Raw genomic sequence first — 12,855 nt, forward strand, 5'->3', positions numbered from 1 at the left:
AATTAATGTTCAAAAAATACATATTGTATAAGTAAACCTTAATTCCTTTCACAACCGAATTTCAAAGAAAGAGTGATTATATTTAGTTTATTTTTTTTATTTTTTTTTTAACATTTATTTATTTTTGAGAGACAGAGAGAGACAGAGCAGGAGCAAGGGAGGGGCAGAGAGAGAGGGAGACACAGAATCCGAAACAGGCTCCAGGCTCTGAGCCATCAGCACAGAGTCCAATGTGGGGCTTGAACTCACGAACCATGAGATCATGACCTGAGCCAAAGTCAGATGCTTAACCGACTGAGCCACCCAGGAGCCCCCAATTATATTTACTTTAAATGAAAGTTGAAGTTGTGTTAGGATCTTTGGCAAGTCACTGTGCATAGCATTATTGATATAAAATTTCTTCCCATTATTTGATTTTTTTTAATTTTAATTTTTATTTTTTTTCAGTATATGAAATTTATTATCAAAATGGTTTCCATCCATTATTTGATTTTAATGAAAATAATGCTCCTGTAATATAAGCAGTAAGGTTGAGTGAGTACCTATTAGTATGTATTAGTAAAGTAAGCAGTAGATAACATTAAACTGCCTCTGATGTGCTTCCATTATTTTGTGAGGATTTTGCCATCCTCACTTTACAATTGACAAGATGGAGACTTAGATTAATAACTTGCAAGTGTGCATACAGTGTTGATTTACAGATTCTGGAAAATACCAGAACTTGCACGTTTTGGGGGAGGGTATTTTTTTGAGGAAGATAAAAATAACTTCACTGTCTATTGTATGCCTAGGACTCTGCTGGGTGCTTTACATACATTATTTCAGGCTCAAGGTAATCAGTATTTTCACTATCATGCATATATGGAAAATGAGCCTTTCACAACCAGAGACTTGCCCTACATCACAGCTGGTAAATCAGAGAGCCGGGACCTGGCTTGGGAGAGACAGTCCTCCTTGGACGTCTTGCTGGGTATGTGCCAAGACTGCAGGCCCTGACTATTCTTTTACCTGAGCCATTTCTCAGGGTTGTCTATACAGCTGCTAATTTTGAGAGATGAGACCATGTTGTTCCTTTAGACAAAGAGAAGGCTTGCTTCCAGCTTGCTCTAAAGCCAGTGGATCCCCCAAACTCAGTGTGCCACAGCCGTGTCATGGACACAGAGTGTGCGTGATACCCATCAGTGCCTGGCTCATCACCCCAGTGAAATTTGAAGGGCAACGGAGCAGTTAGGCAAATTCGCTGATGCTTGTGTTACTTGCTTACAGTGAGTAATACATTCGTTTGTCTCTGACTCAGAGTCTTGCGTCTTCTGTCAGCATCCATAAAATAAGTGAAAGGCTAATTTTATAAGTAGAGTAAAACCAAATCCCAACTTTGACAATCTAAGAAAGGGTCATGTTTCTGGCCCCAAAGGCCTCACTTGAAAAGTACTTCATTTAAAAATTATCAGTATAATTCATGGATATCATTTTAAAAGTTCGAAGAGTATAGAAAGCATAAAAAAAACAGTTATATTTTTGTCCCACCCATCTTACCCCTGGTTCAGTTCTAGCTTCTCAGAAGCAGCCTTTCTTTAGATACTCTACTAAGATTTATAGTCATATATCCAAATTGCTATTATACTATGCTTGGTTTTTTAAGTTTGTAAAATTATCCATTTCCTATAAGGAAAAAAATTCTTTTATACCACACTCCATGCACTTAACTCTCCCATAAAACTCAAAATTTAGTTACATAAATATTTATGGTTAAATTAATATTCAGCGCTTACGTGCTATGAACATGTAATTAGGTTCATGGTTACGCGTGGTAGTTTGCTCTAACTCTTGAGTAGCATGTTGTTTTCCTTAGTACTAATAATCGTCTCATCTTAATAGTCAACAAATTCCCTATCAGAGCTACAAATTCAACACACTTCCTATCAGAGCAACGAAGTCCCTCTCAATAGTTAATATAGCAGCTAATCTATCAATTCCTTTTTTTCGTGGGAACCTCTATTTTCTTCCATTCTTTCATTCTAATCAGATAGTAATCCTCTGTATCGATGTTCTGATTTTCATATTCTTTCTTTTCTACTTCTGTATATCTTGATATAACTTCTTAGGAGATTTCTTCACTTCATCTTCCAAATGCTCTACTGGTTCTTTTCACCAAAGTGAAAAACTCTGGTTTACTATTTTCCTGTTATGCTCTGAATGACTCCTTTTATTCCTGTCCTAGAAGGATCTTACTTCATGCATGCAATTGTCTAATCTATCTAGAGATGATTTTTTTTAACGGTCTCTTCTGCTCTCTTCATTTTCTCTTGAGTCAATCCTTTTTCTTTAACTTTCTCCTCTTTTCTCTTTATTTTTCTCTGTATGTTTCTTCTAGCCTCTGCTTCTTTTTTTTTTAATTTTAGATTATTGTTAATATTATAGAATGGTCTCCTTTGTCTGTTTTTATTTAAGAATGAGGCAATAAAAACTATTTGGAACTCAGTTAGCAGTGGATGGTTCATTGAGTAATGGTCTTAACTGTAGGATAAAACATGGCTGCACAGATTTTTCCTTTGTGGTTCTCCAATTGTCAGCATCTATAGATCTTTTTCCAGAGGTGTATTCTTCTGACTACTACTACTCAATGAAAGACGTTTAGAACTGGCTTTCAGCATTTTAGGGAGAACAAGAGTTTCACCATACAGTGTGCAAGCCTCATGTAATCTCTATTTTTTTTAGTACAATGACGCATGATAGATGCCACCCATGCCTGAAGTCCCTAGTCCTGAAGCTCTTGGCACAACCTCTCCAAGATTTTTTTGCTGTCCTGCTTTCTGCCCATTTCAGAAGGCAAAAAGGCAATTTCTACTCTGAAGGACAAGTGCAAGAAGCTCAGTTGGTTAAGTGTCTGACTTTGGCTCAGGTCATGATCTCACTGTACGTCAGTTCAAACCCTGCATTGGGCTCTGTGCTGACAGCTCAGAGCCTGGAGCCTGCTTCAGATCTTGTGTCTCCCTCTCTCTCTGCCCCTCCCCTGCTCATACTCTGTCTCTGTCTTTCTCTCAAAATAAATAAACATTAAAATAATTTTCTGAAAAAGAAATCTCAGTCTTCTTTCTACAAAGTTTAAATCAATTGTCCTTTTATTTCTTTTCTAGCTCTTACTTTCTGAAGTCCGAGCTGCCTTACATTTCTGAAAGTGTGAGGATATTATTTTCTTCCTTTTGGGCTCCCCCTGTTAGCTTAGGTTTCAGCTCTGTTAAGTCAGTTTTCACAAGTGCATTCATTTTGAAGCTTCCTAAAATGTCATCATCGCTCATCTGTCACTGTCTTCTTTCCTGTTACTTTCATCCTCCTGTGTGTTAATGCCATTTTTACTCCTTATTCAGTTTATTTTTTGTTTTAGTAGGAAGTACAGATAAATGGATCTGTTCATTTATGGATAAATTCAATAAGCCAGGTCTGCCAGAACATTCTTTAAACAAGCAGGGAAGCCAAATCTGTCATGAAACATCGCAGATGTTTCATTTGTAAATTGAGTGACAAATAGCACAACTCTTGTTAATAAAGAAACTGTTAGCCATTTGAAGATTTTAAAGTCCTGTGAGATTTCTAAAAACAACTCATAAAAAGTGAAGTTAGTCTGTTTATGTGAGCCAGAGTATAACAAACAAAAACTAGGAGCCTGATAGACATCATCTGTTTCATCTGAACTCATACTGAAAGACAAAAGATGCAACTCAGAATCATTTCCTAACTTTCCCCAAAATATTACAAGAATGTAAGCAATCTAGGGGTGCCTGGGTGGCTCGGTCAGTTAAGCATTTGATTTCGGCTCAGGTCATGATCTCATGGTTCATGGGTTTGAGCCCCACATCAGGCTGTGTGCTGACAGCTCAGAGCCTGGAGCCTGCTTCAGATTCTGTGTCTCCCTCTCTCTCTGCCCCTCCCCTGCTCGTGCTCTGTCCTCAAAAATAAATAAACATTAAAAAAGTTTTAAAAATTTAAAAAATGAATGAAAGAAATCTGTAATGAATTGTCCATATCCAACAAGACTTGATATAAACAATGAAATGTCCATATATAAACTAAATAAAGAAAATAATTATGGAAGTTTTAAGATAATCATTTATTTTAGAATATTTTTCAGGTGTGACACAAATCACCACATATATCCTTTCAAGTTGTTATTTATTGAATTTACACTTATTTGATATTTAATAGACAAAGTTGAATGAGCTCCAAAGTTCAGTAGTCAAGAAATTTTAATATTAGTGTTTAAGTTTTGGTAATAATTATTGTTATGCTTTGGTATTCGTTTTTAAAAGCGACATAGTTTTCTTAAAAATGCATAATAAATAAAATGTAAATAAGATCTTTTCTAAAGGATGAACAGGGAAGTCCAAGGATATTAAAACAAAAATACAAATACCTGAAAGATAATTTATGGAAAATGAATCCCAAACGAGCAAATCCAAATATTCCTTCACTTATAAATATTTAAAGGAAGTATACATTCATAAAAATATAATCACAATGTATGAATCATCTACCACTCAATTTACCTTTAAACTACACACCAATTTGGCTGATATTAAGAGGCTGTTAAAAATATAGATTTTTCAAGAATTATACAGTTCCTAGATCTGGAACTTGGGTCTATTATTGGTGATTAGACACATTTGGGAAATGGTATAATAGAGGAACTCAAGCAGAACAATGGTAGCCCTTACTCAAAACTCTCAAAACATTCATAAAAAGGAAAAAAAGAAAGAAACAATAGCACTGCATATCACTGAAATCAAGTATTTTAAATCTATGACTCACCTTATTGAGTAAAGAACATTTCCATTCTTGAAAATTCTTAACAATTTATTGTCTGTAGTAACTTCATGAAAGTTGGCACCTTTTTCATTGGCAAAGAACAAATCAGGTTTCCAAATGGAGTCCAACATGGAAGGGTCTAGGTCTAAAGAATCATCAGGGTATTCACTATATGCAAGGCGAGGATCGTTCCACTTCTGACGAAGGAAGATATTGACTCTGTAATCCTATGGCAGAAGAAGGAAAGGGGAAAAAAAAACCTGCTTTAAAAACTTTAGAATCTTATGTGCTATTCTTTGGATGCCTCTGAATTTTAGCAAAAGCCACTGACCTCCTTGTGAGCTTTCATACCTCACAATCCTCACTCATTACCACTGACAAGAGTTGTTTAAGTTACAAGGCTTTGCCCATGTTTTAGTGATCTAGATGTCTCTAAAGAAAAGGCCACAGAGGAGTACACTTTTATCATGCCTATATTTTGCCATTCCATTCAAATTTAACTTGGTTTGTCAGAATAAAATGTTAGGTTTCTATTAGACACTTGAAGTAAAATATTTTCAGCATCACATTTATTTTCTAGAACCATTTCTTTTCGTAAATATCCAATAGCATCCAGAATGCATTTAGTGAAATTTTCTTGAAAACTGTCTTCTAAAAATGACTATATATACTTCTTTACAATGAAGACACATTTCCTCATGTTTAATATAGCAGTGAGTTCCATGAAACAGGTGATTTGGGAAAAATAAAAGGTGATTTTGAAATAAGAAGAGAATAATAGAGGAATATTATTGCCAGTAATCCTTTAAGAAGATTTGGCTGAAGAGTTTTCCCAATTAGACTACTCATAGTTAAGTTTTAAAAGGGGAAGAGTCAGGGGCACCTGGGTGGTTCAGCGTCCCACTTTGGCTCAGGTCATGATCTCATGGCTCCTCAGTTTGAGCCCTGTGTTGGGCTCTGTGCTGACAGCTCAGAGCCTGGAGCCTGCTTCAGATTTGTGTCTCCCTCTGTCTCTGTCCCTCCTTGGCTCATACTCTGTCTCTCTCTCTGTCTCTCTCTCAAAAATAAACATTAACAAAAAAGGTGGGGGGGGGAAGAGTCAATGACTTCAATCAAATTCTTGCTCACAATTTCTGGACTAATGTATAGAATGACAAAGATTGATAGCCAGTATATGGATATAAGCACCACCTATGACTTTTGAAATGAGCACATAAATTTTAGATTTTTGAAATGAGCAAATAAATTAAACATGTAGATTTCATTATAAGCAGGAGTAAAGTAAACATTTTAGGAAGGTTTTATTTCCATGGAATATAGCCAAGGCTGAAGATATTCAGAGAAACTGAACACCAGTTTTCATCTATTTTTTTATTCTTTGAATACCAAATTACCAGGTATCAGAATATGTAACCAAGCAATCACAAAGAATGTTTCCATAAAATCAGGTCTGGTAGATTGCTTTCTCTCGCAGGGAGGTGAAACTCAGAGTAGTGAATGTTATAAATCTATATGTTCCCCGGGCACCTGGGTGGCTCAGTTGGTCAGGTGACCAACTTCGGCTCAGGTCATGATCTCGGAGTTTGTGGGTTTGAGCCCCGCATCAGGCTCTGTGCTGACAGCTCAGAGCCTGGAGCATGCTTTGGATTCTGTGTCTCCCTCTCTCTCTGCCCTTCCCCTGCCCCTGCTCTGTCTCTCTCTGTCTCAAAAATAAATAAGACATTAAAAAAATTTTTTAAATAAATCTATATGTTCCCTTGATCATTATTTGCACACCGAGACCCTTATCTTCTAACTGCAACTGAGGTTACATACCAGATAATATTTTTTTCTGCTTGCTAGGTACCCCATGTATCTTCCAAAGTGACAATGGAACAGAGTTCACTTTGGCTTTTTACCACAAAGTTCACGATAATGTGGAAATCTCACCAGCCACAGGATCTGCAGAACCTGTAAATGGGGATACGTGAACAAGCTTCTACCAGCCAAAGACAGGTCACCCTCTTTTCGCCTAGAATTCAGAGTGCCGAGGAGCAGAGCTCCATGGTTGGCGGCCAGTTCTTGCATCGCTTTGCTGCTCTGAAGTCTGTGCTTCAGCCCTGACTACCACCAAAGGAATAATTTCCCTCTGTCTTAACCATAGGAGAAGATGAAAGCAACCCCAGTTATAATGATGCCTGCCAGGAAAAATAACTGACAACTAAAGAATTTCCTTGGGACTGATTCTTACAATTATATGCATAATTGAGAATACGCTGCAAATGTTCCTCACTGTGAGGCTAAAATAAAAGTACTTTTTTTTTTAACGTTTTATTTATTTTTGAGACAGAGAGAGACAGAGCATGAACAGGGGAGGGTCAGAGAGAGGGAGACACAGAATCTGAAACGGGCTCCAGGCTCTGAGCTGTCAGCACAGAGCCCGACGCGGGGCTCGAACTCACGGACCGGGAGATCATGACCTGAGCCAAAGTCGGCCGCTCAACCGACTGAGCCACCCAGGCACCCCTAAAAGTACTTTTTAACCACAGTGTATACAGTAAGATTTGGTTGACTCTCCTTATCCTATGCTATTGGTTTCGTGATAAGCTTTATAGACACAATCTCAGATCTTCCCGAAACACTTTTTGCTCTAAGACTGAGTTTAAAAAAGACATCAAGTATCCTTCAGTTTCTGTTTCTAAATCACACAGGGCAGAAACCACCTGCCACCTGTCACCAAGGCCAAATGTTATATCCATTGTGCTCTTTCTGTGAATAACCAGAAATATCTTTGTTTACTAACATATTTAAGTCTTTGTTTAGGACCAGGGTCTAATGAAAAACTAAAAAATGGCCATCTCTTGATGACCTAGAAACTAAGCTTTTAACAGTTCTCACAGTCTGAGTTTTGACCTGCCTGCAAATGAACATTGTGCTGGGAAGCTTCCCCATTAAACAACCAAATTCAGCATTTTGAAAATAAATGTTTAAAGCTGATTCCTCATAGCCAATGTATCCCATTTACACTAGTCAACCATTTATATTATCCGTGAGTCTTGATCACTTGTGAAAATGTGCAAAGGGTAAAAAATGACATAGTCAAATAATGCCACCTAAGAGAAGTCCTCGTAACTCAATTTGAAATAACTTGCCTATACTAAAAGAGCAAAAATAAAGAAATAAAGACACAGTTTTGCAAAATAGAGATAATGGATGTGTATCCAGCACATGCAGAAAAATTTAAAATAGACCCACTAAAGCCAGCTTCAAAGTGTGTAATAATTCTTTGGCTATACATAAAGAAAGACTGTTTTATTAATGGGAAGTTCCTCTGTTCACCTGTGCTATACTTCTATAATGGTGAAAATGTAGAAAGGTTATACGCAAGTAAAAAAAAAAAAAAAAGGACAACGATAAAAATGAGATAATATATATTGAGAATGAAATAAATATTTGTATCTCACATTTCTAAAATCTAGATAGGCACTGAATTCATTCATAAGTCATATAAGGCAACTGAATTGACTTTTATATGGAATCATCAAATTTTAGGACAAAGACATTTAATGATTCTTTTCCCTACAAACCCCTTTTGCAGTAAACCCTCCAGAAGATAATTTTATTTTTTCATCATTTTTTCATGCTACATAATAAATGAGTGATTTGTAAATATATGCTATACTATAGTAATTTATTATTAATATTTTACAGTAACTGATGAAATACAGCCATTATTTCATAAATTAGAAGAAACACTAATTTTGACCTTTCAGAAGTCAAAATTTATTATTACTATTATTAGAATAGAATGATACACATTAATAACATTAATTTTGTAAGAAAATATCTTGTTGACAAAGTTATATACCATGTTTCGTTTTGAAAGTAAGTATCCATTCAAATGTACTTAACTTTCATGTGTATGTCACATAGTAAATAACAGGCCCAATATTTAAAACTCTTACACTATAAGACACAAAAAAATAATAATTCAATTAGGCAAATATTGTAACGTTTTATATACTAGACCCAGAAGTAAATCTTCTTGGGATCAAATCTCAGCTCTCCCAGTGAACAGCTTTCTAATCTTCCTATGTCTTGTTTTTTCTTCCATAAAATAGGGATGGTTACAACAGTACTTCCCCCGAGAGGGGTGCTTTGAACACTGGATCGATCCACACAAGTATTAGGACCACACTCATTAAATATTAGCTTTTAGATCCTCAAAATTAGAATTCATATTAAATAGGAATTTGGTTGTATTTTCGGTTTATAAATTAGTTTTTGAAATAATAGGCATTTGGGACAGATAATTGTAATGTTGAACCTAGTGACTAGTATCTTAAGGAAAATTTTCAAACTCTTATGATAAGCTTATCATTGTTTGTTTGTGTTTCCATATAATGTCAAATATAGCTGCTTACATTTCACTCTGTGCCTGATGTTATACTAGGTGCTTCATGGATTATTCCTACTGTCCTCATCACAAATCTATGAGGTAGGTGTTATTATTTGCCTAGTTTTACAGATGTGGACTGTGGGACAAAGATAAGCTAACTAACTTCAACATGATTACTGAGCTAACAGGTGGCGTAACTGTAATCCAGGCCCATACATTCTGGTTTCAGAGCTTTGAAGAATACATTGCCCGCATGATTTAGTGCCAGTCATGACTGCCTTGTATGCAAACCAAATGTTTTGTAAATTAATGCAAAGATTCTGGGTTTCTGTGGTTTGTGTTTGCTTGTTTTGTAATAAATTTTGGGGGTTACAGACCAACATACCCACTGACAGGAAATCACAAGTCCTATACCTAAATGTTATCCAATTAAATCTAATAGGTGCCAGGTTGTCATTGCTCCACAATAGGTACCCTGGGGAAAGACCAAATTTAGTAAAAACCACAGCCCAATGTATCACCGAAAATGACACAGAACACAATACTCATCTTTGGCTGCATAAGGGAGTATAGGATTGCTAGAAACTAACTAAAATGACCAGTTGGAAAAAAAATAGAGAAAAATAATCATCTAATGTTAATACAAGTTGTCAACTGCTTCTCTTCCCTCTGGTCTATGATTCAGTTAAGTTTTAAGTTCCCTAGTGTTTTCAGGTCATTTCCAGTCCAGCAGCCTTCCCCCACTTTCTCCTTTTCTCCCCTGCCTTCTTACTTATTTCTGCCCTCTACTCTCCTTTTTAATCTGTTTCTCTGTCTCTGTGTCTGTCTCCCTCTCTCCTCCTCCCTCCTCCCCACCTCACGCATGTATGTACACACGCATTGCCTCCGTAGGAGTAGCCACCACATTTCTATACTGGTGATGTGTGCAAGTGGGTTTCAGCTGTGTTGTTACAGAATAAAGGAAACCGATCTCAACGATGCTATCACTGTTGACATCTTGATGTGTTTGTTTCCTTTCTTTTCTTTATCCTACACATTTTCACATAGTTGAAATTATATTGCACATGTGTTTTTGCATCTTTCATTTTCACTTAATGAATTTTTCGCATTTTCTAATCATTCTTAATTGTCATTCCAATAGCTATACAGTGCATTTTTTTTTCAGTGTTTATTCAAATTCCAGTTGGTTAACATGCACTACAATATTAGTTTTGGGTATAGAATCTAATGATTCAACACTTCATACAGCACCCAGTGCTCATCACAAGTGCATTCCTTAATCCCCATCACCTATTTAACCCCTCTCCCCACCCACTTCCTCTCTGGGAACCATCAGTTTGTTCTCTATAGTTAATTGGTTTGCCTCTCTCTTTTCTCCCCCTTTGCTCGTTTGTTTGGTTGATGCATTTTTTCTTATACAAATAATTTTTCATGTGATGGATTAGGGTCTAGCTCATATGGAATCATACAATTTGCAAACACCTTAAAGGTGTTGATTTACTTACTATAACTAAACATATTTTTGTGTCATGTCTCAAATTTGGACAAAAATTAGGAGTATAAAGTATTATTATTTTTAAGTTTATTTATTTTGAGAAGGAGAAAGCATTAGTCAGGGAGATGAAGAAAGAAAGAGAGAGAGAGGGAGAATCCCAAGGAGGTGCCATGTTGTCAGCACAGAGCCCGACAGAGGGCTTGAACCCATGAACCATGAGATCGTGACCTGAGCCGAAGTTGGTCACCCAACCAACTGAGCCACCCAGGTGCCCTGAATATAAAGTATTCTTAAAAATGAATATGCTAGGCATATTTTCAGAAGATACTTCTTTAAAAATACTTTATTAAAATGTTATTATGAAAATACTCATTGCAAAATAGCACAAAAATAAATATTATCACCAAGTAGAGGATTTTTTAAAAACAACTTGGATGCTTTCCAATGATTGCAAACATTTTCATCTAAAATGATGATTTCATGGAAACTATTACTGCCTTTCTTATTTAAATCTGATTTAATCAGAATGGTTTTACAAATTCAACATTTAGAATATTAATTAATCTTTTGAAAAGATACTTTTTCCAAGGTAAAGAATTCGGTTCCTATCGCTGTTTTTAAAATTGCTGATGATGTTGTTAATGCTATTATTTGAGAATGGTATTTAACCTCATTAAATTATTGGAAACTTATGTGAAAACTGCAATGCTTAACTTGATGTAAGTTTGCCACAGTACATCATTATTCAATGGCTTTCTGTAAAAGTAAATGTGTATATTTAATGGCACATGCATATATTTGAGCACCTCTATGTTGAAAAGTTAAGATGGATCATTTATTTTTACTAAAAATTCAAAATTTATTCAAATTAAGTATTAAAGGGGTGCCTGGGTGGCTCAGTCATTGAATGTCAGACTCTTGATTTCAGCTCAGGTCATGAAATCACAGTTCATGAGTTCAAACCCTGCATCAGGCTCTGCACTGACAGTGTGGATCCTGCTTGGGATTCTCTCTTTCTCCCTCTCTCTCTGCCCCTCTCTGCTCTCGTGCTTCCCCCTACTCCATAAATAAATAAATAAACATTAAAAAATATATTAACAGACCAATGTTATCCTCAAATTTATTTAGATTCATTCAACAAATTCTTATCACATATTGCCAAACTGTGATTCAGTTGAGTGCTGATGACACAATATTTACAGATGATCTCTGCTATCACTATGTTGTGCAAGATATATCGTAAACAATTAGCTTTCCACCTTATAAGTGCTCTGTTGGAAGCATTGCACAGCAAGCTATGGAAACATAAGGAATATGTAGCTAACAGGGACCAAGGTGGAAGGATCAGGGAAGATGTCCTTAGGAAAATATAACTGGGCTTGATCTTCAAAGTGAAAAAAAATTTACGTAGGCAAACACTGAAAACATAATAAGATGTATCTTGTATTTTGACACAAAATCCAGTAATCATTGTAATTTTGGATGATTAGCACAGGAAGCTGGCTGAATTTTAATATCATAATTTATTTTTTTCACTTGATATCTATCGAGCACTTTCTATGTAGCAGGCAATTGCAGAGGATTATAAGGTGACTTATGCATAGTGCCTGTCATCTGGAGGTGAATAGTCCAAAGGAAAGGGAAAGGAAGACAATACGAATCAAAGCAGGGGATAAGGAAGAAATATATTATGAAAATAAGAGCTTTACTGACTTTTACCTGGTGTTATTTTATTTAAAAAATTAAAATATAATAAAGAGTGTGAGAAAACAAGGCTTGATGTGTAAGAAATGCAGGTATAGATACAGATATTGATGAAAAACATTTATGAAGACTTGTGCTTCCAACATAATGGTAGATTGGACACATGGAAGGGCCCACCTATTGTAGATTATTTTCTGAATAAAGGAAATATATATATACTTTTTCAAAAGTTTACTGCCTTCAAGAAAATACCGGGATTCTTCAAAGACAAAAATGGTAACAAAAATAAGAGTTAGCTAAAGCCACAGTAAAAGCAGTGACGGTAAGTAAATACAAAGGTCTAGATTGGGAAACTGAGCCATGTGCCACCACAAAATGGAAAACCCGAACCTGTGACTAAGAATTAACCCATTAGATCCTCAAGTATATCACAGATTATGTTCAGATAAATGTGTATATAGCAACAGCAATAATT

General features: G+C 35.9%; 1 protein-coding gene across 2 annotated transcripts in view; it reads right to left on the reverse strand.

Annotated features, from left to right (window-relative positions):
* GLRA3 (glycine receptor alpha 3) overlaps window positions 1-12,855 on the reverse strand; it is a 192,403-nt gene that overhangs the window by 71,217 nt on the left and 108,331 nt on the right. For both annotated transcript variants that reach the window (XM_049631350.1, XM_049631351.1), the window contains exon 4: window positions 4,807-5,030. In XM_049631350.1, coding sequence (XP_049487307.1) covers window positions 4,807-5,030 — 224 coding nt within the window. The remainder of the gene's footprint in view (window positions 1-4,806; window positions 5,031-12,855) is intronic.

The sequence above is a fragment of the Panthera uncia genome, chromosome B1 (assembly GCF_023721935.1).
Source record: "Panthera uncia isolate 11264 chromosome B1, Puncia_PCG_1.0, whole genome shotgun sequence".
Taxonomy (NCBI): Eukaryota; Metazoa; Chordata; class Mammalia; order Carnivora; family Felidae; genus Panthera; species Panthera uncia.